The following is a 27,305-nucleotide window of genomic DNA, read 5'->3' as shown; positions in this document are numbered from 1 at the left end:
CCTCACTGATATGAGGAATTCTTAATCTCAGGAAACAAACTGAGGGTTGCTGGAGTGGGGGGTGGGGTGGGAGGGATGGGGTGCCTGGATGATAGACACTGGGGAGGGTATGTGCTATGGTGAGTGCTGTGAAGTGTGCAAGACTGTTGAATCACAGATCTGTACCTCTGAAACAAATAATACATTATATGTTAAAAAAAAGAAGAAGATAGTAGGAAGGGAAAAATGAAGGGGGGGAAATCGGAGGAGGAGATGAACCATGAGAAACTATGGACTCTGAGAAACAAATTGAGGGTTCTAGAGGGGAGAGGGGTGGGGGGATAGGTTAGCCAGTGATGGGTATTAAGGAGGGCACATACTGCATGGAGCACTGGGTGTTATACGCAAACAATGAATCATGGAACACTACATCAAAAACTAATGATGTAATGTATGGTGATTAACATAATATAATAAAATTAAATTTAAAAAAGAGGACTTTAGATTTTCTATTTAGACAACCATTATTTGCAAATAATACAAATTTTGCTTTTTTCCCCAATCCTTATGTCATTTATTTATCTTTTTTTTAAAGATTTATTTATTTGAGAGAAAGAGCAATAGAGCACAAGAGCAGAGGGGGAGGGGCAGAAGGAGAAGCAGACTCCCTGCTGAGCAGGGGGGCAAAATGTGGGGCTCAATCCCAGGACCCTGGGATCATGACCTGAGCTGAAGGGAGAGGTTTAACTGACTGAGCCACCCAGGTGCCCCATCATTTATTTATCTTAAAGTATAATGAAAAGAAGCAGTAATAGAAGGCATCCTGGTCTGGTTATAGATTTTAAAAGGAATACTTCTAACTTTTCAGCATTAAGTACAATGGTTACTGAAGATTTTCAGTAGACATCTTTTATCAATTTAAAGAAATGTCCTTTTATTCTTAGCTGACTACATTTTTTTAAAAAAAAATTATAAACTGGGATTGAATTTTATCAAACGTTTTATTCTGTATCTAGTGAAGTCTTATTTTCTCTATTTAATCTATTACCATTGTCAACTATATTAATCACTTTCCTAATGTTAAGCAATCACTGCATTCCTAGAATAAATACCACTTTAAAAATCAAGCATCATAAAAGTTAAGTTGGCACCTAGCACTTGTATCTTGGTTTTTAAATACCCTTGTCATAAAAGGAAACAGTGTTCTTTAAGGAAATGGCTGATTCTAACACTGTGGCAGGAAATATACAAGATGAGACCAAAGCATCTTGCAACGGCAGAAATTAAGAAAGTGCTAAGGAAAAAGGAAGGAACAAAGAAAGGAAGGAGAGAGAGGGGGAGGAAAGGTATCCCATGTTCATAAATTGAAAGAATTAATATTGTTAAAATGACAATATTTCCAAAAGCCATTTGTAGTTCAATGAAATCCTTATAAAGATTCCAGTGGCATTTTTTACAGTAGAAAAAACAATCCTAAAATTTATATGGAACCAAAAAAACAAAAAACAAACAAACAAACAAACAAAAAACAAATAGCTGAAGCAAACCTGAAAATGAAGAACAAAGTGGGAGGCGTCAAGCTGTACCATAAGGCCACAGTAGTTAAAACAGTATGATCCTGGCATACAAACAGAAACATGGAACAATGAAACAGAATTGAACAGAAATAAACCTAAGCATATATAGTCAACTAATTTTATAAAGGAGCTAAAAATAGTTGGAAAAAGACAGTTTATCTTTAATAACAGTGTTGGTAAATCGGATATTCACATGCAAAAGAATGAAACTAGACCCCTATCTTTCCTACTCACAAAAATTAACATGAAATGGATTAAAGACTGAAATATAAGACCCAAAACCACAATACTACCCAAAGAATACATAAGAAAAAAGCTCCTTGATAGGACTCTTGACAATTGTCTTCATATGATACCTAAAGCACAAATAACAAAATGAAAAATAAACAAGTGAGACTATAATAAACTAAAAAGTTTCTGCATTGCAAAAGAAACAACCAAAAAAAATAACAAAGGCAATATATGCAATGATTAAGAATATGTGCAAACCATATATCTGATAAGGGGTTAATATCCGAAATATACAGGCAACTCACATAACTCAAGAGGAAAAAAATTAAAATCTAAAAAAATGGGCAAAGGACCTGAACAGACATTTTGCCAAAGTAAATATATAAGTAGTCAACAGGTAAATGAAAAGATGTTCAACATAACGAATCATTAGGGAAATGTAAATGAAAACAGTAGAGATACCACCTCACACAGGTTACAATGATCTAACATCAAAAAGACAAAAGACAACAATGCTGGTGAGGATGTAGAGGAAAGGGAATTCTCACACACTGTTGATGGGACTGTAAACTGGTGTGGCCACTAAGAAAAACAGCATGGAGTTTCCTCAAAAAATTAAAAATACAACTATCATATGATCCATTAGTTTCACTTCTGGGAATATATACAAAAGAAATGAAATCACTATGTCAAAGAGATATGTGTACTTCCATGTTCATAGCAGCATTATTTACAATAGCCAAGACACGGAAACAATCTAAGTGTCCACTGATGGATGAATGGATAAAGAAAGTGTGGCACACACACACACACACACACACACACACACGTATGTAATATATGTAATGGAATATTATTAATTCATAAAAATATATATGTATGTACATATATATATGTAATGGAATATTATTAATTCATAAAAAATGAGGAAACCCTGCCACTTATGGCAATATGCATGGACCTTGAGAGCATTACACTAATTAAAGTTAGGTCGAACAGGGGCTCCTGGGTGGCTCAGTCAGTTAAGCGTCTGCCTTCGGCTCAGGTCATGATCCCAGGGTCCTGGGATCGAGCCCCATATCGGGCTCTCTGCTCAGCAGGAAGCCTGCTTCTCCCTCTCCCACTACCCCTGCTTGTGTTCCCTCTCTCACTGTGTCTCTCTCTGTCAAATAAATAAAATCTTTAAAAGAAAAAAAGTTATGTCGAACAAAGACAAATATTATATATGTAGAATCAAAATTTTAAAAAAACTCAAAGAATAAAAGATGAGATTTGTGATTATGGCAGCAAGGGTGAAATGGGATGAAAGTGGTCAAAAGGCACAAACTTCCAGTTATAAGATAAATAAGTACTGGAGAAAAATGTGTAACATGGTAAGTGTAGTTACCACTGCTATATAATATATACAAGTTGTTAAGAGTAGATCCTAAGAGTTCTCATCACAAAGAAAAAAATAGGGGCGTCTGGGTGGCTCAGTCCATTAAGCGTCTGCCTTCGGCTCAGGTCATGATCCCAGGGTCCTGGGATCGAGCCCCAAAATGGGTCCCTGCTCAGCGGGAGTCTGCTTCTCCCTCTCCCTTTGCCTGCTCTTCCCCCTGCTTGTGCTCTCTCGCTCTCTGTCAAATAAATAAAATCTTTAAAAGAAAAAAATATTTATAATAGTATCTGTATGCGGTGATGGATGTTAACTGAACTTACTGTGGTCATTTCACAGTACATGTAAGTCAAGTCATTATGCTGTAGACCCCAAACTTACACAATGCTATATGTCAATTACATCTCGCTAAAACTAGAGGAAAAACAAGAGAAGGAAATAACAATCAACAAAAACAATGATGGTAGTGTGTCAACTGGCACAGGAGCCAATGAAAGTAGTTCCTAATGCCCCAATCTGGAACAATTTTAGCAAAAAAAATAGTTTATATTGGTTGATAAGCCTACATGTAAAGTAAACATCAATACATTCATAATATAGGTAAATGACTGAAAATAATGAGGAAGAAGAGACAAAAATATCATGCAGAAGAATCCAAAATAATTTATGTAGATACTCCACCCTCAAGGGGGTGAGACATAACTCTCCAATTCAGAAGTATGGGCTATGCATTGTGACTTCTTTCCAGAGAGTACAGTATGGAAGGGGGTGGGTGGGGAGAAACTTCACAGTGGAAACCTAGCAAACACTACCTCAGCCAGGTCATCAATATACCTCAACAATCATAAATTACATTGATAGTATGCAACCTGGATAATGATGGGGTGAAAATGACACTGTAATTTGTGGTCCATCTTTCAAAAATATATCCCAGCATAATCACTAGAAAAACATCAGACAAATCTCAATGAGACAAATCCCTAAAAATCCCTAACAAGTATTCAAAACTGCGAAGTTCATCAAAAGCAAGGAAAGTCTGAGAATCTATCCAACCAAGAAGAACTTTAGGAGACACACGACTGAATGTATTGTGTATGCTGGCTGGGATTTTGAAAGAGAAAAAGGTGTAACTAGATAAATCTGAATAATTGTGGAGTTTAATTAATAATAATGTACCAATATTCGTTCATTAATTGTGACAAAGGTACCACAGTAATGTAAGATGTTAATAGTTGGAGAAACTGTATGGGATGTATGGGAACTCTCTGTATTATCTCTGTAATTTTTTTTTTTTTGGAAATATTTAACTGTTCTAAAATGAAAAACTTATTTTTAAACAATGAGCTTGGATATTTCTCTCATTTTCTTTTTCAGCATCAATCTGTATAAAACAGTATCTCCTTCACTAAAGGTTTGGTTGAACTCTGTAAAACCATCAAAGCCTGGTAGCTTGTTAGGAAGAACATTTTTTAAAACTTTTAACAATTTTTTTTTAACAATTATAAAAGTAAGAAGAAAGTATAATAAATCCTCAACTTCTAGAGTTACCACATATGGCCAATTTTGTTTCCTCTAAATGACCAACTTCCCTCTTCCAGTATTACTTTGAAATAAAGCTAGACATCACAGAAACCTAGACAAACCTAGGCATTCTACACAAATATTCCTGCATACATCTCTAAACAATAAGGACTCTTTTTAAAACAACCATAATAACAAGAGTATACCTAAATATTAATAATGCAATATCAAATACCCAGTGTTCATATGGTCCAATGGTCTACCATTTTTATTTGTAAATAGATAAATTAGTATTGCTGCCAATTTTATGCTATTTCTTCATTTTCATTTCTATTTCATTATTTCTTCTTTATTTAAGTGTATTTTATTATTCTTTATTACTATTTGATTAGATGATTAATCAATTTTAAATCTATTCTTTGCCTATTTCATGCATTTAATTTAAAGCTATACATTTCACTCTAAGTATTAATTTGATTACATCTCAAAAGTAGTGCTTTCATTGTCAGAGTTTAAATATTTTTAAGTTCTCTTTTAATTTGTGTAAAAATGAATTACTTAAAATATTATATTTTAATTTTCAGAGTTGTTTAAAAATTTCTGATACTACTGACTGAAAAGGGATCATGAAAAGTAGGACATTGATGTATTTGTATAATAAATATTTGATTTTTTTTTTACATTTTATGAAAGCAAGGACTTCATTATATTTTCTGCTGGATATGCTGAAAAAATAAATGAACAAAATAATATGCAGGGCCTATTTCCAAAATTTAGCATATATACAGAAATATGTCCTGAAGTTTAATACCTACTATTCTAAACTCTTAACAAATTAAAAGCCAAGTAAATATGACTTTCTAAGTTGGTTTTTGTAAGGAAAAAAAAAGTTCTGACTCTTTTTCCAGATATATAATGTGGATATATTTCAGCCAATGATAAGCACTGTGAATGACATGCCATCCCAGATGTTTCTCTTCTTTGGATGATACTTAAAACTCAACTGCAATGACTGCTTCTAACACCAACATATTAACACAATGAGATAAATCTAAACTTTTCATGCCACTAACAACACAGATTTTCAAAAAGCAGTTGCACTTCAATATACTAATAGTGACCAGAAAGAGGAATTTAAAAAAAATTTAGTTGCACCAAAAAATAATATTCTTAGGAATAAATTTAACCAAGTAGGTAAAAGACTTTTATGCTGAAAACTGTAAGACATTCATGAAAGAAACTGAAGGTGACACAAATAAATGAAAAGATATTCTGTGCTCAGTGACTGAAAGAATATTGTTCTAATGTCCATACTACCCAAGCAATCCATTGATTCAATGCAATCCCTATTAAAATCTGCATGGCATTTTTCACAGAAATAGGAAAGACAATCCTAAGATTTGTATGGAATTACAAATGACCCTGAATAGCTAAAGCAATCTTGAGAAAGAAGAATTATATGACAAAGCTATAGTAATTAAAACAGTATGACATTGACACAAGACACATAGATCAATGGAATGGAATAGAGAGTCCAGAAATAAATGCATGCATATTTGGTCAATTAAATTACAACAAAGGAATCAAGAGTAAACAACAGAGATAAAGACAGTCTCTTTAATAAATGGTGCTGGAGAAACTGGACAGTCATATGCAAAAGAATGAAACTGGACCACTATCTTAGACCACACATAAAAATCAACTTCAAATGGCTTAAAGACTTGAATGAAACACCAGATACCATAAAAATGCCACAAGAAAAAATAGGGGGTATGCTCCATAACATTAATTTTGGCAATGATTTTTTTGAATAGGACACCAAATAGCAACAGCAACAAAAGCAAAAATAAACAGGACTATATCAAACTAAAAAGCTTCTGCACAGCAAAGGAAACCACCTACAAAATGAAGAGGCAACCTATAGAACAGGAGAAAATATTTGCAAATTATTTATCTGATAAAGGGCTAATACCCAAAACATATGAAGAACTGAAACAGTTCAATAACAAAAAACAACCCAATTAAAAAATGGGCAGAGGAGCTGAATAGAGATTTTTTCAGAGAAAACATACAAATAGTCAATAGGCACATAAAAGGTGCTCAACATCACTTTCATCCAGGAAGTACAAACCAAAACCACAATGAGATATCACCTCACAATAACACAACAGTATTAAAATGACTATTACACACAAGACATAAAGTCATCAATGATGTGGAGAAAAGAAAACCCTTGTGCACTGCTTGTGGGAATATAAATTGGTGTGGCCACTGTGGAAAATAGTATAGAGGTTCTGCAAAAAATTAAAAATAGAAGTACCATATGATCCAGCAATTTCACTTCTGGGTATTTATTCAAAGGAAATAAAATCACTATCTTGAAGAGATATTTGTACCCCCATGTTCACTGCAGCATTATTTCCAACAGCCAAGATATGCAAACAACCTAAGTGTCCATCAACAGATGAAGGGATAAAGAAAATATAGTATATATATTTATACAGTGGAATATTATTAGCCGTAAAAAGAAGGGCATCCTGACATTTGCAACAATGTGGATGGACACTGAGAGCAATACACTAAGTGAAATAAGTCAGACAGAGAAAGACAAATACCATATGACCTTACTTATTTGTGAAATCTTAAAAAAATAAAATAAAAAAACAAAGAAATGAAATCATAGATACAACAGATTAGTGGGTGCCAGAGGTGGGGGTGGATAAATGGATGAAGGTGGTCAAATGTACAAATTTCCAGTTATAAAATTTAAAAAAATCCTTAGAATATAATATATAACATGATTACTATAGTTAAGAATGCTTTATTTTTATATTTGCAAGTTGTTAAGAGAATCTTAAAAATTCTCATCAAAAGAAAAAAATCTAGAACTATGTATAGTAATGGTTGTTAACTAGGCTTACTGTGGTAACCATTTCACTATATACACCCGTATCATGTGTTGTACATCATAAACTAATATAATATTGTATGCTAACTGTATTTTTTAAAAAAGGAAAAAGAAACACTTAATTGACCTTGGTCCCAACCTAACCCCCTTCCTTTGACTACTACCAGTTAGAAAATCAGATGTATGACCTACTGGGCTATTGTGAACAACAAACTTCTATCAAAACCAAATCCTGACCCCAAGAAAACTAGTAGTAAGGATTGGTATTCTTAGAGACCATGGCTCTATGCCCCCTTACTCTTGGGTTTCCAAACTCTGAATTCCCCTTCTTAGAAGTCTTGTCTGTCAGAGTTCAGACTATACAGTTGTCTATAGAGCTGTTGAGCAATGTCAAGAAGGGCATACAAAGCAAAACCATGACAGTTCACCAAGGCCATGTCACCTGGACCGCGTGCAATGTTCCTGTTTTCATATGTGTCTCTTTAGAGGAATGATCTTTTCTAGTTTAAATAACAGGTACTGAACACTGTGCCACAGAGGTGAAGGTTCTATACGTGGTGTTGAGTTTTTTTAAAGATTTTATTTATTTATTTGACAGAGACACAGCGAAAGAGGGAACACAAGCAGGGGGAGTGGGAGAGGGAGAAGCAGGCTTCCCGCTGAGCAGGGAGCCCGATGCGGGGCTCGATCCCAGGACCCTGGGATCATGACCTGAGCTGAAGGCAGACGATTAATGACTGAGCCACCCAGGCGCCCCTCTACACGCGTTTTTTTCCCCAAGTTTGTATCGCCAACCCAGCCAACTCCAGTGTCAGCACCGTAGCTGGCTGTTCACACTGTGGCACTGAATGAGCAAGATGTAGTGTGGGCTTCTGCTGCCCTAAGTTTGCCTTGTCCTCCAGCAAGGATGTCACAGAGGGTCCAAGGATTCTGATCTCCCTACTTCCTCAAACTCTTCTGCTTTTTCTTCAAATTCCTATTCTGTCAATATCCCAATCTTTGACCATTACTCCTTGGAAGTTCATTGTGAGAAAAAAAGGGAGGTTATGATTATGAATTTAGGTAATGGTCAGTATGGTAATATCCAGGCAACATCTGAATATCTAGTTGCAGAAAAAAGGGAATCTTACAACAGGGCAAATGGGCTTCCTCTGTTTCCTTAGTGCCTTGAGATCAGAAATCAAGACTTAATATTTTTCTTTTTCCTAAGTAGAAATTACCCAATGAGATGAGAAGGAACCACATGGTATCTAAGATTTTGCATAATTAGCTCAAGCATTTTAAAAATTATGTTTGATAGAATATTAGTGTTCTGGGGATATTAATATCTCTTTGATAAAAAACAAAGTTAAACAGCGGCAGAAGTGATATTCTTCTAAAACTTTAATATAAATTGAAGAAAACAGCAAATATACTTAAGCTGTTTTTCATATCATTTTGAAATGGTCTCACTACAATATTTTGTTGTGTTGTAAGTACATATAAAATGCTCTTTATGTATTTTAACTCATAAATTCTTTTGGCTATTCATAAATAAAATTGTCTTTGCAAGTTTGGAGGAAAAAGTATAATCAGAAATAATCTACAAAATATTAAGTAAACTATCAATTTCTAGTAATCAAAACAATTTAGAATCATGTCAGAATCAATAATGGTTAATGGAAAAGTATAAGCTGTCCAGGAACTCATGTAGATTAATATGGGAATTTGGAATACAATAAGAGAGACAGTAAAGTTTAGACTGTTTAATAAATGATTTTGGGAAAACATTCCTTTTGATCCCTGCCTCACACTAACTTAATTCCATCTAGATGATGCCAAGATTGACAGGAAAGAAAAAAAAAAAACTATATACTCTCTAAAAGATAATGATAATGAATATCTATACTCTTGGGGTAGAATGGGCCTTTTTACATATAGCCAAATTTAAGATGACATTAAAGTCTTAAGGACAGAATAGATTTTATATGTAAACCGAACCAGGGCTAGGCAGCACAAGCAGTAACAGAATCTCCCAGAATGAAGAGAAACATGATCTTACAGCTGCTTGTGAAAAATAATGAAAAGTAAGTGTAAAAACAATAGTGAGTTATTTCATGAAAGAGTCAAGAGCAAAGGAAACAAATATGAAATATCTAATTGCTGAAAGAAAGCTTTCCCAAATAAATATTTAGGTCAACAGAACAGAAGAATGGACAGAACTGATAAAAACTAGTAATGTGCCTAAGCCCACATAGCTAACTACTGGCAGAGATGGATTTTGAATCCAGACCTGCCTCACTCCCAAGTTCGATGTCTTTTTATCCCTACATTTGTATCAACTAGCCATTAAAAAGCAATCTCTCTACATGAAATGTGGTACTCTGGATTGAATCGTAGATCAGAAAATGGAAATTATTGGGAAAACTGGTGAAATTCTAACAAAATCTGAAGTATGATTAATAGCAACAAGCCAATGGTAATCTCTCACTTGTGAGAATTATGCCACAGTTATGGAAGACATTAACATTAGAAAACTGGATCAAGGGGATGCAGATGCGAAACTTCCTTTAAGGCTAAGATTATTCCAAAATAAAAAGTGTATTAAAAAAATAAAATAAATGTCTCAAAAATGGAGCCTTGAATACTATCTTAAAACTTGTAAGTAAGGAGATCTATTGCATGAAGTCAAATTTTTAAAAATTTGCATTTTACATTAAAGACTTTGATTATAAAATGTTCATTGATGATTTTAAAAATCAATACCTGCCTCAATTAAATTTTTTTTTCACAATACTTACTTAACTTTCCATACCATTTTTCCTTTCATGTGGATAAAAATAAAGAATACTGTAAATAGTAGTCTTTAAATAATGTGATGCGGTTGTGATGAACTGCTTTTCTCTTCTGCTACGGACATGACAGAAGTTCTGGGCTTGTAACACAAGAATCAAATTTAGAGGATGAACAGAACTGCCCGACTTTAGGAACTGTCAGATACTAAAAGAATCAGGACTTCAGAAATAAATGAATCCTAGGAGCAGAAAAGCTGAAGCATGTAATTAAGTAGAAAACTCAGAGGTAAGGAAAGAGGAGAAAAACACTGAGAAAGAGGGAGAAGAAACAAAATAAAAGGCATTAATGAAAATCAGGGCTGTGGTGTCTCTAAGGAATTGAGATGTGATAAATTATGGAATGGGAGTAAACAGTTACATGAATAATAGTAAATCACATCATGTCACTGCCTTACACAAAGCCTTTCAATGGCTCCTATCACTCACAGCATGAGCCAGAGATCCTTGGCTTACCCCTCTGTCCCCCATCATTTCACTGATTTTATCTTCTACTATTCACCCTCTCCCCACCGACTACCCTCCAGCCAGCCTGTCTGCAGGCTTTTCCTCAGCCACCCCAGGCCTTTGTACCTGCTGGTCTCCCAGCCTAGAATGATCGCCCCCAGATATCACCAGGTTTCACTCTTTTGCCTCCTTCAAGTTTTGCTCAAATACTAACTTTTCAGTGATTTACTTCTATGAAACTCTACTTAAAATAGTGATGCCCTAGAACTCCCAATCTCTCCTACCCTGATCTTGTTCACCATCTAACACTCTAAATACATTCAGTGTCTGTCTTCACAACCACGAAAATGTAAGCTCTCAGATTTTTGCCTGTTTTTTTTTTCACTGATGTTTCCCCGGGGCCTAGGACAGTGCCAGGCACGGAGTGGGTGCTCAATAAATGCTTGTTAAATCAAACAACACGTAAGTGTGATTTTTCATTACCATAATTAAAATAAGAATAACAACATACCAGAAACATTTGCCAAGTTGTTTTTTGAGCAAGGAGAGTAACCTTTTTGCGTCCTTGTGTTTTCTGGGTATTTTTGACGCTGAACAATTATTCCGCAATGTTTTGCAAGGGGTTTTTATCTTGTTAAAGACTAGTGAGTTATATGCCTTAGATTACTTCAGCTGAGACCCACTCATTGGCGCCAGAAAGAGACATTCTAGAGGCCTGTGCTTATGAGCTTAAATAGCATTTAGCTATTACTAGGAAAAGCTCCCCATCATAAAAACTTTACATAACACATGCTCAGTGGCGTGATCCACTAAGTTAATGTCATCATAAAACTCCAAACTCCTCATTTTGAAGATGAAAAAATTGAGATCTAAAAAAATATATATATAAAAAAATTGAGACCTAGAAAAGTTGTCACTTCTTCACATTCATTTAGGACATAGCTGACAACATGTACAACAGGAGCTAGCCCGAAACAAAACACGAAAACATCGCAGAATGGCCTAGCCCGTACACATACCCCGACACCGTCAAAGTCCAGATTCGGGCACTATGTGACTAAACATTCATTTTCTCCAGCTTATTTCCATTTCATTGCTCAAAGATGCTTGTGAGCAGTTGTCTCCTATTGTTTGAACATTTAAGATTCTCTTTGCATTGAGATCACCAGAATTGCAAACCATGTGATCACATTTTAGCATGCTCAAAGGCCACTGCACCATTCCAGAACCCACTAAACATTCAGTCTCTTGCTCCAGACCTTTACCTTCCCTGAGAGAGGTGCGAGGCCAACATATTTTTACTAATTTCTTATTCTTTTCGGGGTATGGATTGTCAATTAACTCTCATGAAATGAAACAGAAGCAGCCTGGTCTAAAAATGTGTCACTTCTCTTTTTTAAAAAAAGGTAATTCTTGTGCTGAAAAATGGCACTTGTGCCATTGTTTTGTCCAAAGTGAGAAAAAAATCTAGTGCTCTATTTTTTGCTCAGAGGAAGGAGCAGCAGTTAATCCACACATGTATGCACCCTGGGACCCCAGGCAGTCATCTCTGATGTTAGAGTGGCACGCAGGCAGATACTTTCGCAAAGAGAGTCTATAAAATGAAGTTGCTATGGACCAAAACAACCATATTGATTTTTAGTACAATTCAAAACACAAGGAAACATCAGTTTTCTGAATGGCACACACTGGGAAGGGCAGGGAGAAATACAAGAGTGCAGAGAAAGAAAAGGGTAGAAGACAATTAAATTAGTAAAAATCTCCGTGTTCTTTAGGTTGTTTGTTTCTAAGTTCAAAGAACCGACAGGCTTGAGTTATGTTGAACCGTTCTTAGCTGAAAACCTATAATTGCTCATTTACTGACACTCTGCTCACAGCTGGAAGCCCGGGTCTTCAGGAAATAAAGCTATATAACCAACTGAATGTTTGAACATGCTCTTCAAAGCCCAGATAGTTATTTCTTTTTCTCAATTAATACCACCCCTCCCTCCTCCTCTCCCTCCCCTCTCCCTGTCTGCAAATGGCAGAACTGTCCAAACCGCATTAGAAACACACTATTTACTAATACATCATTAAGTTTGCTGCAAGCAAATATTTTCCTTAGATATCCTTAATGAGACAAAAATGCCTTTCCAGCCAGAGATCTTTGGAAGGGAGGTGCAGGATCAGGAGAGACCAGACAGCACTTACCATGGCCCCCTCACTTCTTCTTTGGGCAACTTCTCGCTGCAGCCGGGCCACGGCCAACTTCTCCCTGGGGAAACAAAAGCACATGGTTAGTTGCCTATTCTTCTCAGGGTAGAGGTACACTGGCATGGCTTTGAAACATTCTTTTGAGGTCTCCAGAGGAACTCCTTCCTTGGTTTAGCTCACTTCCTCCACTAAACTTTCTATAAATATTTAAAGTCATTCGTGCATTGTTTTCATTGAGTGTCATGAAAGAGATTTTTTTTTTTGCCCTGGATTTTATAAAATCCAAATAAACCCTGAATGCTAAGTAAAAGCTTCCCTTTAAGTTCACGAACATATATAATTTGGAAACAAATTTTCCCGTGGCTAAAATATTTCAGTGGTCCTTTCTGTGTCAACTTTGCTTATATACAATTATTTTTATTTCTTTTGTTGCTCTTTACTGATCATGAATTTTAAAAGGCAAACAGACTTGAATCTGCACCATTTTTGAAATGATAACAGAAAATCATTTACAGGGACACCTGGGTGGCTCAGTCTGTTAAGCGTCTGCCTTCAACTCAGGTCATGATCCCATGATCCTGGGATAGAGTCCCGCATCAGGCTCCTTGAACAGTGGGGAGACTGCTTCTCCCTCTGCCTGCCACTCCCCTGCTTGTGCTCTCTCTCTCTCTGACAAATACATAAATAAAATCTTTAAAAAAAAGCATTTACAGACTTGCTACCTCAAAGTACTGTGTTGAGTATTTTACCTGATCTTATATGAGCCTGACAACAACCCTATAATAGGCTTTATTATCCCCATTTATAGATTTGGAAACTGAGGCTCAGATATGCTAAGTAACATACCAAGCTCCCAGCTGGTACATATCAATTGTATTAGGATCAAACTTTAGGTTTTCTTTATTTCACAAATCCCAAATAAAAATTTTGCTTATCATTTTTTCAGGGCTTAGAAAATATTTAAATCTAAAAACATTTATTTTAGCATTCTTTATTTTACAATGGGGCCTATTTTGTATCCCTTATAATTGTAATTCTGATTTCATTTAGAAAAAAATTTAATATTCACCAAAATTTTAAGAATGCTTTGTAAAGTGACAGATACTACATTTTGGATAGCTTTTCAATGATTCTTAGGAAAAAAAGTTTACAGATAAAGTAGGGGTAAGTGAACCTTTCCAGTAATCTTCCAATCTTAGCATTAGGAAGGATTTTCCCCGAAATCCTTCTACGGTTATCAAGTTGTGAAACCGTTTGCGTGATATTTCATCCCTCAGCCTTCTCTCTACACAGGACCAGCTATTCAGCTATCCACAAGCAGCAAGGGAACAACTGGATTCCCAGCTGAGTGAGAGGATTTCTCCAGGCCTAACTGCTTGGGTCTTTGAAATGTCAGTGACTGCCAAGAAGGCCTGTGCTTTAGTTTGGTTACAGTTAAGTCAATTTTTTAGTAGGAATAGTTCTCTTTGAATTAGTGCCTAAAGAGACATATTAGAAGGAATAAAACTAGAACCAGGAGATCCCTGAGGAGAACAAGTTTTGGGAGCCTGGGGCAGGACCCATGCATAGACCCTGTGGGAGAGGGCAACAAAGTCAAGAGAAAGAAGCCAGGAAGAGATGAAATCAAGTGCCTCATTATGAGGTGAGCAAGGCAGAAATCTCTGTGTTCTCTGACCCAAGTCCTAATGAGCAGATGAAAGGAGCAAAGAATGGAAAGAGAAGGACATGACTTGACTTCTGGTTTACTATAAAAAATAAACACATGGTAGATATACGGACAAAGAAAGCAGAGAAGAACATACCTTATACTCTATGACCGAGCAATTCAACTCAGTATATATGCAACAGAAATGCATATATATGTTCAGTAAAGGACATGTACTAGAATGTTCCTAGATGCACTATTTGTTATCACCTTAAACTAAAAATGTGCACCCCATTAACAACAGAATGGGTAAACTTCTACATAATCACACACTGGGATACCAGAAAGTACTGAGAAGGAGTCATGTATACCTAACCACAACAACATATCGAATACCACAAGCATATGAAAGAATGAAAGAAGCAAACATAAAAGAGTATATAGTTTATGATTCCATTTATATAAAGTCCAGAGATAGGCAAAACTCCTATGTAGTTCAATAAGGCAAGAAAAATAAAAGACATGAATATTAAAAAAGAGAAGGTAAAACTGTCTCTATTCACAGATGACAATTTTCTAAATAGAATATACTAAGGAACCTACAAAACAACCATATAACTAATAAGTGAATTTAGCAAGTCACAGATATAAGCCAATACACAAAAACCAATTGTGTTTTTACATACTAGCATCAAACAACTAGAAAATCTATTTTAAAAAATTCATTTACAATAGTGTCAAAACATAAAACACTTAGGAAATAAATTTACAAAAGATTTGTCAGACTACTACAGTGAAAACTATAAAACAACTGCTCAGAACAATTAAAGGAGACTACACACACACACACACTCTCTCTCTCTCTCTGCAGATTCAGATCTCTTGAAAAGGTCTCAGGAACAATCAGCATCCTAGGACCACACTTCAAGAACTTAACCTAGAAGATCCAGAAGGAGAAATGGAAGAATGGTCTAGAAAATTTCCTGGAATCATTATTCCTGATTGCTGAATCTTCAGCACAAGATTGAATATATATGCTAATAGCATGTTAATTTTTTACAAGAGCAGTTTAGCATAAAGATGACATTCCTACAAACAGAGCAAAGTTTATCTTAGCACAATCATCCTACTAAACGATGAAAGAGTCCTCACACAGCTTAAAGGTTAGGAACATCACTATTTTATCCTTAAAAGAGTTTGCCTTTATAACACTATTAGGAATTTTCACATGGTATATAGGTTCATGTGAAATCTTATAAAATTCAATTTGAAAGAAAAATGTAATGGTTTTAGCCATTACACAGTTTTTAAGAAGGAAAATATTCTTAAGTCATGAATTTTATATTCTGCCCACACATTATATTTTAGGCATATAATGAGTGAACCAATGTGAAAGGCTCATCCTCAAAGTGGCAGCATGTAAGCCAACTGATTTGGGGAAACAGAGCAAAATAAATATGTAGAAACTGGAAACATCAGCTTGGGTTTGACCTACCATCATGTGACCAGAGATGTGCCCAATTTCAAATAGCCACGTTTGAAATGTGTGACGCACACATGAGGAATCTCGCTGTAGTCTGGGTCACAGAAAAGACAATCTTCAACCCAAGCCCTGCAACCTAGTGCTCCTTATTTATAAGCTATAAACTGGCTTATTATGTCTAGTTACTTGGGAGCTACCATGATTCAAAGTAGTTAGGCAGTGAATGAGCAGAATTCAGGAGAATAGCAAATACAACTGTCTCTTTAAAACCATGTTCTGTTATTGGTTTATATCATTTATTCAGGAAATGCAATATGCGTAATATGGAGCAGGCATGTCAAAGGCTTGCAAGTAACAGTTGGAGGGGTTTTCTGTGGTGTAGGCAGGGCAAGACCAGTACCATCTAAGTCCCACTAAGCAAAGCATCCCAATTTTGACTTATTTTATGTTGTAAGTTTCTGAATCCTATTTCGTTTGAAAAGAGAATTTCAAGGCCAAAAAAAACCAAAAAAACAAAAACAAAACGAAACACAGGAAAGAATACTTTCTTGAGGTTTGGCACTTTCTATCTCCCAAATCTTTCATATCGTTGGTATTCCATGTGTTTGCAGGGTTTTTGTTTTTAGTAGGAATTGTATTTTATTTTTGCACGAAAGAGTTGTCATTCTTGATAAAAATTAAGGAAGTGACGGAGTCATCAGATGGGTGAAACCATCTATGGTAAAAATCTCAGCATTTCTAGATGTTCCCAATTCTGGGCTCAAATTATCAACTTAATCAAAGTATTAAAAATAAATGCGTCTGCCTTTTTTATAGTCATCTCATTTGCCCTTGGGTTCAGCAGTCCCTTGACAAACCATATCTTCAAACCCCCAAGGTCCCAATATATGTGTGAAACCGAATGGGACCAGCATCTTTTTCATGCAAATTCAGGGTTCTTAAAAACAGCTTTGTTCAAAAAATAAAGAAAGAATCCTTGACTTGCATGCTACCCAAGGCAAATTAAACACAGTCACATGCACATACACTCTTGCTCCTATTTGAGGACCTTAGCTCATCTGCTGGAAACAGACAACTGTGCTTTTGCAATGCATTACTGTTTTGTTTTGTGTTTGTAGCAAAGCCAATAGCTCATTATGAAGAGGGTATTGACTTTATGATTGCAAAACAAATGCCCAGGGATATTTTATTGAGAGTTGTGGATCCTTATTTACACGACAGGGATAAAAGAAAGATATAAAGAATATACACACAATGAAACAAAAGAGACCCACAAACTCTCTTCTTTCAATTAAATGCAAAGAGAATTCTTCCCTCCAACAGGGATGAAACAGAACTAGTTTTCTTATTCAATTTTTTACCCGAAAGGTGAATTAGTCCCAGGTTTCTTAAGTCTGTCAGCATGGTCCCAGATAATTTCAACTAAAGATAATAAACAGCAACACCAAAAGTATTTATGTGAACCTTGGATCTACACAATACCACTGAGACAAACGCAGTGTCAGCCCATGGGAAGACTGACCTCAATGAAGACAACAGGATGCAGGAATTTGTAAAGTCCAGAAAAGACCTGCGAGGTCTGCATGGTCAGAAAAACAATCAGTAGCTTGCAGAGGAGGAATATATTCAGCCTGTGATGTGTGGAGACCACAAACTTAAGGGCACCGCAGAGCCATCTGTTGCATGAATGTCGGAGGCAGGCCTGTCTGGAGACAAATCAATGTTCTATTGCCAGTCTAAGGCAGCCCAGCACACACCCTGAATGCGTGAGAATAAACCAGTGAGCAGCCCCATTCTCCACCAGGCAGATGGGACCCCCCTGAGGATACCCGGGAGGAAGAGCAGCACCAGCTCGCTGCGTAAGTGTGAAGAATTATGTCTACTCATTGTGAGTCTCATTGCCCCAAACTCCTCTATACAAACAGTGCATTAGGCACACCAAGGAAGATGTCAATACAGAAGGTACTCTGTGTTTTGATGAAACTGCCAGGTAATTTGTGTCATCTCTACTTGACTTTCTTAGAAAAATAAAGAATGACAGGAAATAAAATAAATTATAATAAACTATAACAAAAATAAATACAAAAAAATCAAGGACAGGCATGCTCATATATTTAAAATGAAAAAAAAAAAAGTTGTAGGCATTTTATAAACCCAAAGATACTGTGGTATTAAAGAACCCTGTAGTACCACCCAAATACCCTAACTTCATCTTAGTTTTGGTTCTTAGGTTAAGCTCTTACATTCCAAAGTCTTTCAAGTTATTTAAATACCTCAATAGTTATGTATGATATAAGACATACATCAATCTCTTTTAATTTATTCAGAATATTCTGCTAAGTGGCCATATAATTCAATGATGATGAAAATTCTGATTCATTCAGCAAACAGAGTGAGTGAATTCACTCTGTGTCTGGCACTGTTCTGGGCCCCGGGAAATACAGATAAATAGACTGTCCCACTTTCAGAGAGCTCAGGGTCTAATAGACAGCACACCTAAGCAAACCTGTGTCCTAAGATGTAATAAGCACAACGGAAGAGTACTCCATTCAAAGCTGGATTTTAACATTAAAGTTAGGTGATAATTTTATCAGAAGATTGAAATTGAATGTCCTTTAAATGGGAAGGTACAGTCTCCTATTTCTAAGATAAAGTCATTTTCTAAAGTTCATACTTCTCAGCAATAAGTCATATAGGGAAAACAGGTTTTCCTCATAAATATCTTAACTGAAGAATCTCTGTAACAGGTTTTGATCGTGATTCCCTAAATTCCTCAAGTCTTTTTAATGCAATGGTATTAGACCTTACTGCCCCTTTGGGTCATGGTTTTATCCAGGTCCCTTCTTTTGGAGACATGTGACTGACTTATCTCGCCTCTTCCGTTTCAGTACATTGTATGACCACATCCTCAACTTAAAAGAGAAGCATTATAGCTAACACTTAGTGAATAATTACTGTGTTAAGCACTACCCTCAGCACTTTACATGAAACATTTCAACCTCAAACAATGCCATGACATAGGTATCATTATTATCTCTGTGGTATATATATATAGCAATGATTCTCAAAATTTTTGGATTCGGAACTTCTTTATACTCTTGAAAATGATCGCCGAGGACTCCAAAGAACTTTTGCTTCTGTGGGTTCTCTTGATCAATATTTACCATATTCCCAATTAAACTGAGACTCTGAAAATACACATTAATATATTTGAAATATGGGGCACCTGGGTGGCTCAGTCGTTAAGCGACTGCCTTCGGCTCAGGTCGTGATCCCGGGGTCCTGGGATCGAGCCCTGCATTGGGCTCCCTGCTCCGCGGGAAGCCTGCTTCTCCCTCTCCCACTCCCCCTGCTTACGTTCCTGCTCTCGCTGTGTCTGTCTCTGTCAAATAAATAAATAAAATCTTAAAAAAAAAAAATATTTGAAATAATAGTAATTCCATCACAGGTTAATGTAAACAACATTTATTTATGAATGTAACTATAGATTCCAAAACAAAAATTAGTAAGAAGAGTGGCATTGTTTCATACTTTTGTAAATGTCTTTCATATCTAGCTAACAAAAATTACGTCTGGATTCTCCTTTCTCCTTCTATATTCAGGTTGAGTAGCTTCTGGCAAACCAGTATAGGCCCATGACCAAGGAGAGTGAAAAAAGTAACATTTTAGCCTTCTTATAAAATTAGTTTTGATTTGGGCGCCTGGGTGGCTCAGTTGGTTAAGCGACTGCCTTCGGCTCAGGTCATGATCCTGGAGTCCTGGGATCGAGTCCCGCATCGGGCTCCCTGCTTGGCGGGGAGTCTGCTTCTCCCTCTGACCCTCCCCCCTCTCATGCTCTCTCTACCTCATTCTCTCTCAAATGAATAAATAAAAATTAAAAAGAAAATTAGTTTTGATTTATGGATCCCTGAAAAGGCCATAGGCCCCTTGGAGCACCGTGGTGCAGAGCTGGAGCACCGTTGATGTACCTTCCACGGGGAAACTAAGGCTCAAGCAGGCCGAGAAACATGTCCATCACGCCATTGCTCTTAAAGTTAAATACCGCCATGCATGCCTTCTAAATATGCAAAATAACAGTGAATACATATTCAGTTAAAATCGCACTTGTTAGAACTTGTACCTCTGTATCCACTATCACTTGTTAGCACACCTCTACTGCTAGGGAAGTAGTCACAAATAATGCATGAAATTGTTGAGGTCTCCGGGGATGAAACACATTTCTAACCATTTTAATGCCAATCAATGCAAAAACCACTGACAGAACTTTTCTGGAATACGCTGAATTCCAAGCATTATGAACTCCATTTCTGGCAGAGCAGAATAAAAACACTAATCAAACTCCCAACATAAACCTATGCTAAGGCATAAATTTTGTTTCTATTAGCAGCCCCCCCCCCCAAGCCCCCGGCATTTGTCCCTACAAAGATACCACCAAATACCTAAAAGAAATTAGATGGATGATTAGTGTCATTGATACCCTGGGGCAGAGAGTCACACTTAAAATTTGGGGCAAAGGTTTCAATGAATCATCAGCCTTCACCATTTCTGAGTGGGCCCTAAGAATAAGAGCATGGTGGTGATCTAGTATGTCTGTAAGGCGAGCAGGTCAGCTCCCCCAGGAGGCCTAGGACCATTCTCTGCACACAGAGGTGTCCTGGGGAGTCACCCACCACAGAAGCGTGACAGTATTGAGTGCCAGGTGTGTTTGTCAAGCGGGCAGATGGGGAGACCAGTGGCAGCAGTCCCTGCCTAACAGCTAAATTAATTAGCCTTTCCAAAGCAGATCATTTAATTACTCATCCACTCAGATATTCAGCACGAGAAAAAAATTCGAGATACTTCTAGACATAGAACCCAGATGAAACAAACTTCTTCATGCACTTTTTCCAATACATAATGTTCATGTTGGCCCCAAAACTTTAAAACACAAAAATTTACCCTCTTATTACATACTTTAAGGGATTTTATTCACATCCACAGTGCACACAAGTCAATAAGTTGAGAGTACGGTCTAAATTGGTGATCTTCATGTGATTTTGTGCAGCAATAACTAAGAGGGAGCAGGACTCAACATGGCCAAAATGCACACCCCCTTGATTCTAGAAGAGAGCAGGAGTTGAATGAAATTCTGTGCTGATTAAGGACTTCCCTCACGCCCCCCCAAATAATAAACACAGAGAGACTTAAAAGAGACTTTAAAAGAGACTTTTTAAAGAAGTTGGTATATTGAAATACAGAGATCATTAGTAAAAGCAAACTCTAATTTTAGCTACCTGCCTTTCTGAAGGTCTTTCATCCATGTGGTTCTCCTTATCGAGCTTTCTGGAGCTTCTACAATTTTTTTCTAAATTCTAGTAAACTAAATGTCATGTCATGGAAGTGTTCTCGAGATTGTTCTACCCTGAATGCTCTTCCACTTGCAAAAATGATGTCTCAAATTGCACTTGCATTTCCTGATTCAGAGATTCATCCATAGAGAGTCCCTCTTACTGCCTAAAGCAATTGCCTGATTCACTGTTTCTCTCCCCTAATGGGCTCTAAGACTCAGAGGACTGGGACTTTATGGTCTTCCTGTATCTAAGGCACACACACACCCTCAATGAATGAAGGATCATGCTTCAGAGCAAAGATGGCCTCACTGACTTGAGGCAACATCACAGGCGGCCTCTCCCCATATTAAGTATCAGAAGTTAGTCCCATACCCAGAGCTTAACAGAATGGACCAATAAAACCACACAAACTACCTGCAATCCTTACCACTACCATCATGAATGAAGCATTCTGCATGTTTTAGATGTACCAACTAATATTGTTAGTAAATAAATATACCAATGAAGGAATGAACTTGTATTTCTGGGTTTTCTCCTTTTTATTTTTACTTGAAACTGTCAGCTCTCACCAGAATAATACATGCTTTCATCACAACATTGTTGATACATGCAGGCTCTACTGACTTATTTCATGCAATACTGAGTTAAAGCAACCTTATTATCTTCTCCTCTCTATCCCAAAGCTCCCCTACCTGATGTGTTTCTGAAATACATATTAGAGCATACCACCCCCCAAGTTTAATATGAATTTCTAGTCTTAACTTCTGCAATAACTTATTTTTTGAGCTGAGCAGGGAGCCTGATGCAGGGCTTGATCCCAGGACCCTGGGAGCATGACCTTAGCCGAAGGCAGATGCTTAACAACTGAACCACCCAGGCACCACAAGCCACTCGTTTTCTTAAACTTAATTTTCACTTCTGAAGAAACCTAGATTTCAGAATGAGGATTCCTTATATTTCCATGCCTTTTTAAGGAACTTGGAATTCCCCATGTTTTCATGCACTACCCCCATATTTCCTCCCTTAGTATTAAAATTCCACTATTCTAGGTCAGTATTATATCTGGCACATAAGAAAAACTCTGTAAAACAACGAAATTGTATTAATAATGTGTGATTTTTTCCCATCAATTTTGGTCACATTCCAAAGTGATGGGCTATATGTAGTTTAATACGGAAAGGCAATGAGCTATACGTATTTTAATACGGAAAGGAAATTCTTAGGGAAAAGAAAAGACATGCTAACCACCTCCTAGGGAGCCTTCCATACCTGTCAGTGTGTGCAACAATAGCCCTTATGTGACAATTAATTTCATTTCCATGGCTTTCAATTATTAATGGCCCTGAAATTACATTCTGTCTCTATTTTCATGAAGGTCCCAAGATAGGATCTGTGATTAGACTTAAGCCACCTGTCTAGACTCAGAAGAATGAGGCTTGTAGGTTCCTAAGAGAAGAGGTTGAAAGACGTAATGCAGGAAAACCTGGTAGACTATCATACAACCGAGTGCATACCTAAAATCTCCTTCTTTCATTTATGGAATGAGTTATACACACAAGACGAGTTCTGCTGAACAAAAGGGTGGCTTTTACAATAGACTGGCAATGTCATCAATTCATTCCACAAATACTATGCCGTCTGCTATGTTGGAAGCACTTTGTTAGGCTCTATGGACGACACAATGATGAGGGAGCTTAACTGCTGCAGTCAAAGAATATTCTGTGTCTATATCCAGTGTTACAGATTGAATTGTGTCTCCCAAAACTTTTACGTAGAAGTCCTACTCCTAGTAACTTAGAATGTAATCTTATTTGGAGGTGGTCAAGTTAACATAAGGTCATTAGAGTGGGCCCTAATCCAGTATGGCTGGAATCCTTAAAGGGACAGATTTGAAGATAGACAAATGGGAAGAACACTATGTGGGATGGATGCAGAGACTGGGATGATGTGTCTACAAGCCAAGGGATGCCAAAGATTGCCAGCAAGTCACCAGAAGCTAGGGGAGAGGCCTGGGACAGATTCTCCGTCACAGCCCTGAGAAGCAAGCAACCCATCAACACCCTGATTTTAACTTCCAGGCTCCAGAACTGAGAGATGGTAAATTTCTGTTGTTTAAGCCCCCGACTGTGTGGTACTTTGCTAAGGCAGCCCTAGCAAAAAATAAAATAAAATCTATCAACTATATATGTTTGAACAGAATACACCTACACCTCTAGAGATACACAGATATATAAATAATCTGGAAAATACAATGGGCACTCCAAGCGAAGTGTAATATATTTTCAGCGGAAGGAGTGTTTACTTCTGACCAGAAAAAAAAAATGGAAGTCTTTATAGAGGAAGTGGTAGTCACATTTCACACAAGTTAAGAGCCATAAAAAGTCAGAAGCCAAACACAGGAATTTATGACTATAGAACTATAAACTATTGACTGCAGAACTGTGTTTTGTTTTTTTTTTAATCTAAGACACTCACTTCTTTTACATGCCATTTTTTTTTTAATATTTTATTTATTTATTTGACAGAGAGAGAGACAGCGAGAGAGGGAACACAAGCAGGGGGAGTGGGAGAGGGAGAAGCAGGCTTCCCGCTGAGCAGGGAGCCCGATGAGGGGCTCGATCCCAGGACCCTGGGATCATGACCTGAGCCAAAGGCAGACGCTTAACCGACTGAGCCACCCAGGCGTCCCCTTTTACATGCCATTTCTTAAGAGAGTTCAAGACAACTATATGAAAGATTCAAATGGTATACCTCATACCTAAACCTTCACAGGTATGCATTCTCTTAACCAGAAAAACATTTTTAGTATTTTCATCTCCATACTCTTTTTACTCACTCTACTGTGATGTCCAGTATTAGATAAAGGTGCTATCTTGGTGCTCTATTACAAGAATATTGACTTGGTTGGTTTTCTAGACTGGGAATAGTTTGCAAATGCACTAACTCACTCTCTGGCTGCCACCCCCATTACAAGGATGTGCACTAGTCACTTGCAGGTGTGAGTTAGGTGACCTTTGGTCCTGGAACTGGTCTGTCTAGAGACAGAACCATAACCAGGCCCTCATTAGGTCAGGTCTTCACCCAACTGAACCATTATCAAGCCTTGGGAGAACTATAAATTGTCTGATTTTTATAAACTATTCAACTTAATAACCTTCCCCCCCCTCCAAAGGATTCAGTATTTTTTGCTCTTTTAATCATTTGCCAAATCATTTCTGAGTTAATAATCTATCAGAACCAAGCTCACCTACTCTCCTTGAAGGATTCTTTTCACTATTGAGCTTCATAGCCTGATTAGATCTTCTTTTCTAATCTTTTCATATAAATTGTATGTATTTGATTTCTCCTGCCTGCAAGTAACAGAAACAAACTCTAGCCAGAATAAGAAAGATGAAGCATTTGATTGAGCAGATTATGATACTTCAGGAGAAACTAAACCACCAAACCGTATGAAGGGCAAGAACCAGGGTACCTCCAGGGGTCTCTTCAGTAAGAAGTCATAGACCTTCTCACTAGATGCTCCCATGATGCCCTGGCCTAGCTCTCAGGACTTCTGGTTTCTATTTCCCAACACTTTCACATTTTAAACCCCCTGGACTAAGATCCTGATTGATATGGTTTGAGTGAGGCACACACTCTAGATTGATGAGCTTTTGGGCTGGGGTCGGGGTTATATAGTGCTAGCTTAGACATGCTCCTTCTCCCCATTTTAGACTGGCAACTAATGTCAGAGAAGTAAACAATTATTAGTGTCTGCCATATGGGTTGGGCATTTGTACTGTGTATGTGTTGTCTTTCCTTTGGAAAATGCTTTCTGTATACTCCTAATTAATCCTTTCTTGGATCTGGAGCAAAAATAAACAACCAGATATCTTATATATATTTTTTTTAAATCATTTTTCTAAATGTTTTATTTATTTATTCATGAGAGTCAGAGAGAGAGAGAGAGAGAGAGGCAGAGGCAGAGGGAGAAGCAGGCTCCCCGCCTAGCAGGGAGCCCGATGCGGGACTCGATCCCAGGACCCTGGGATCATGACCTGAGCCGAAGGCAGACGCTTAACCATCTGAGCCACCCAGGCGCCCCTTATATTTTTAATTTAATAATTTTTACATTCATTCCAACTGGACTAACTCCATTTGAGATTTTTCTGTTAAAATACCTAGCTGGAATTAAGCCTATATCTTGCTTTCTTCATACTGTCTTGACCCATCCACTATCATTGTGACTTAAAAATTTACACTGAGCTTTCTCGTCATTTCTTTCTTCTAGAATATATAACTAGTCTTTAGTCTATATATTGCTTTCTGGATTTTGTCCCACTGTCTCCATTCTCAGTGTAACTCAAATTATATGGAGCACACTCCTAGAAATGTTATCAACTATCAATCATGTATACATTCCCACAACATGTGGAATGTCGGAACCAGAGTACACTCTCAGGAGACACAAACTAATCAGGAAACACCCCCTGTTCTATTTCCTATGCTTCACACCATCACCAGTAAGACTGTTCAAATTACCAACAATAAGATTTTATTTTATTTTATTTTTTTAAAGATTTTATTTAATTATTTGACAGAGAAAGACACAGTGAAAGAGGGGACACAAGCAGAGGGAGTGGAGAGGGAGAAGCAGGCTCCCCGTGTGGGGAGCCTGATGAGGGACTCGATCCCAGGACCCCGGGGATCATGACTCGAGCCGAAGGACTGAGCCACCCAGGCGCCCACCAACAATAAGATTTTAAAAGACACAGACAATTTTAAGGGATGTCAACTTAGAAAATCTAGAGAATAAAAGAGACACTCATATTCTTTGTAAATAGACAGTCTAATCATGGCTAAATATGTATAGTATTCAGTTAGTACCTGAGATGACCAGTAGCTACAAATCAACAAAAAATTCAACAACGGAAAACTTTAGAGGGAAAAGGAAGACAAAGATAAGAAAACAAAGTCTAATGTCTAAGAGATAAGAAATGAATGGGAACCAATCTGTGAAATAATTTCATATATGTTACACCAGGTAAGAACCTAATGGGGAAGAAGGATATTCTTAGATTTAAGACCATCTAGGATACTCTAAACAAAGATAAAAGTGTTTTTAGAAAACAGGAAAGCAACTGGTCTGCCAATGGCAGCAAATTTTGAAGAATAATAACAGCACAACTACTGGGTAGAAAGATTTGTCAAAATAGGTCATTGTAAACTTTCTGTTTATATGTAAAGAAACCTAAGTAAGCATTTATGATTATCATCTGTTTTAATGACACAGTAAGAGAAAAAATTTAAAACAAGAGAGGGGAAATGTAAGTGGTGAGTAGTTCAAGGAGACAAAAAGAAGCCACTTTCTGAAGGAGGAAAGACACCCACTGTCCCTGAAGGCAGATGTTGGTTGAAATGGTAAGCACTATTCTTTGAACGTATTTTGGTGACTTTTAAGATGGAGGAGAATAAGAGCGATGAGGACAATAACACTTGCATAGTGATTATACTCCAAGCACTTTATAGTTCGTTATTAACTCACTTAATCTTCACCCTCACCACAAGGTATGCACTATTATCATCCCTGTTCTACATATGAAGAAAATAAAGCACAGAGAAATTAGGTATCTTCCCCAAGATCTCAGAGTTAGTAAGTGATGATGTCAGGATCTGGACACTGGCACTCTTGGCTTCAAAGTCCCCATTCTTAACCTTAATCCTATGCTGTCCATGTGATTCTAGCTGGACTTAGAGTTTTTACATTGTACGTAGTTGTTCAGAAATATGGTCTAAAAATATCTTT

General features: G+C 37.1%; 1 protein-coding gene across 2 annotated transcripts in view; it reads right to left on the bottom strand.

Annotated features, from left to right (window-relative positions):
* NCKAP5 (NCK associated protein 5) overlaps nucleotides 1-27,305 on the bottom strand; it is a 797,038-nt gene that overhangs the window by 464,824 nt on the left and 304,909 nt on the right. For both annotated transcript variants that reach the window (XM_081814565.1, XM_081814566.1), the window contains one exon: nucleotides 13,060-13,123. In XM_081814565.1, the coding sequence (XP_081670691.1) occupies nucleotides 13,060-13,123 (64 nt within the window). The remainder of the gene's footprint in view (nucleotides 1-13,059; nucleotides 13,124-27,305) is intronic.

The sequence above is a fragment of the Leptonychotes weddellii genome, chromosome 3 (assembly GCF_054177405.1).
Source record: "Leptonychotes weddellii isolate Sample4059 chromosome 3, ASM5417740v2, whole genome shotgun sequence".
NCBI lineage: Eukaryota > Metazoa > Chordata > Mammalia > Carnivora > Phocidae > Leptonychotes > Leptonychotes weddellii.
The sequence above is the reverse complement of the archived record's forward strand: the minus strand, read 5'-3'. Positions and strand labels throughout refer to the sequence as shown.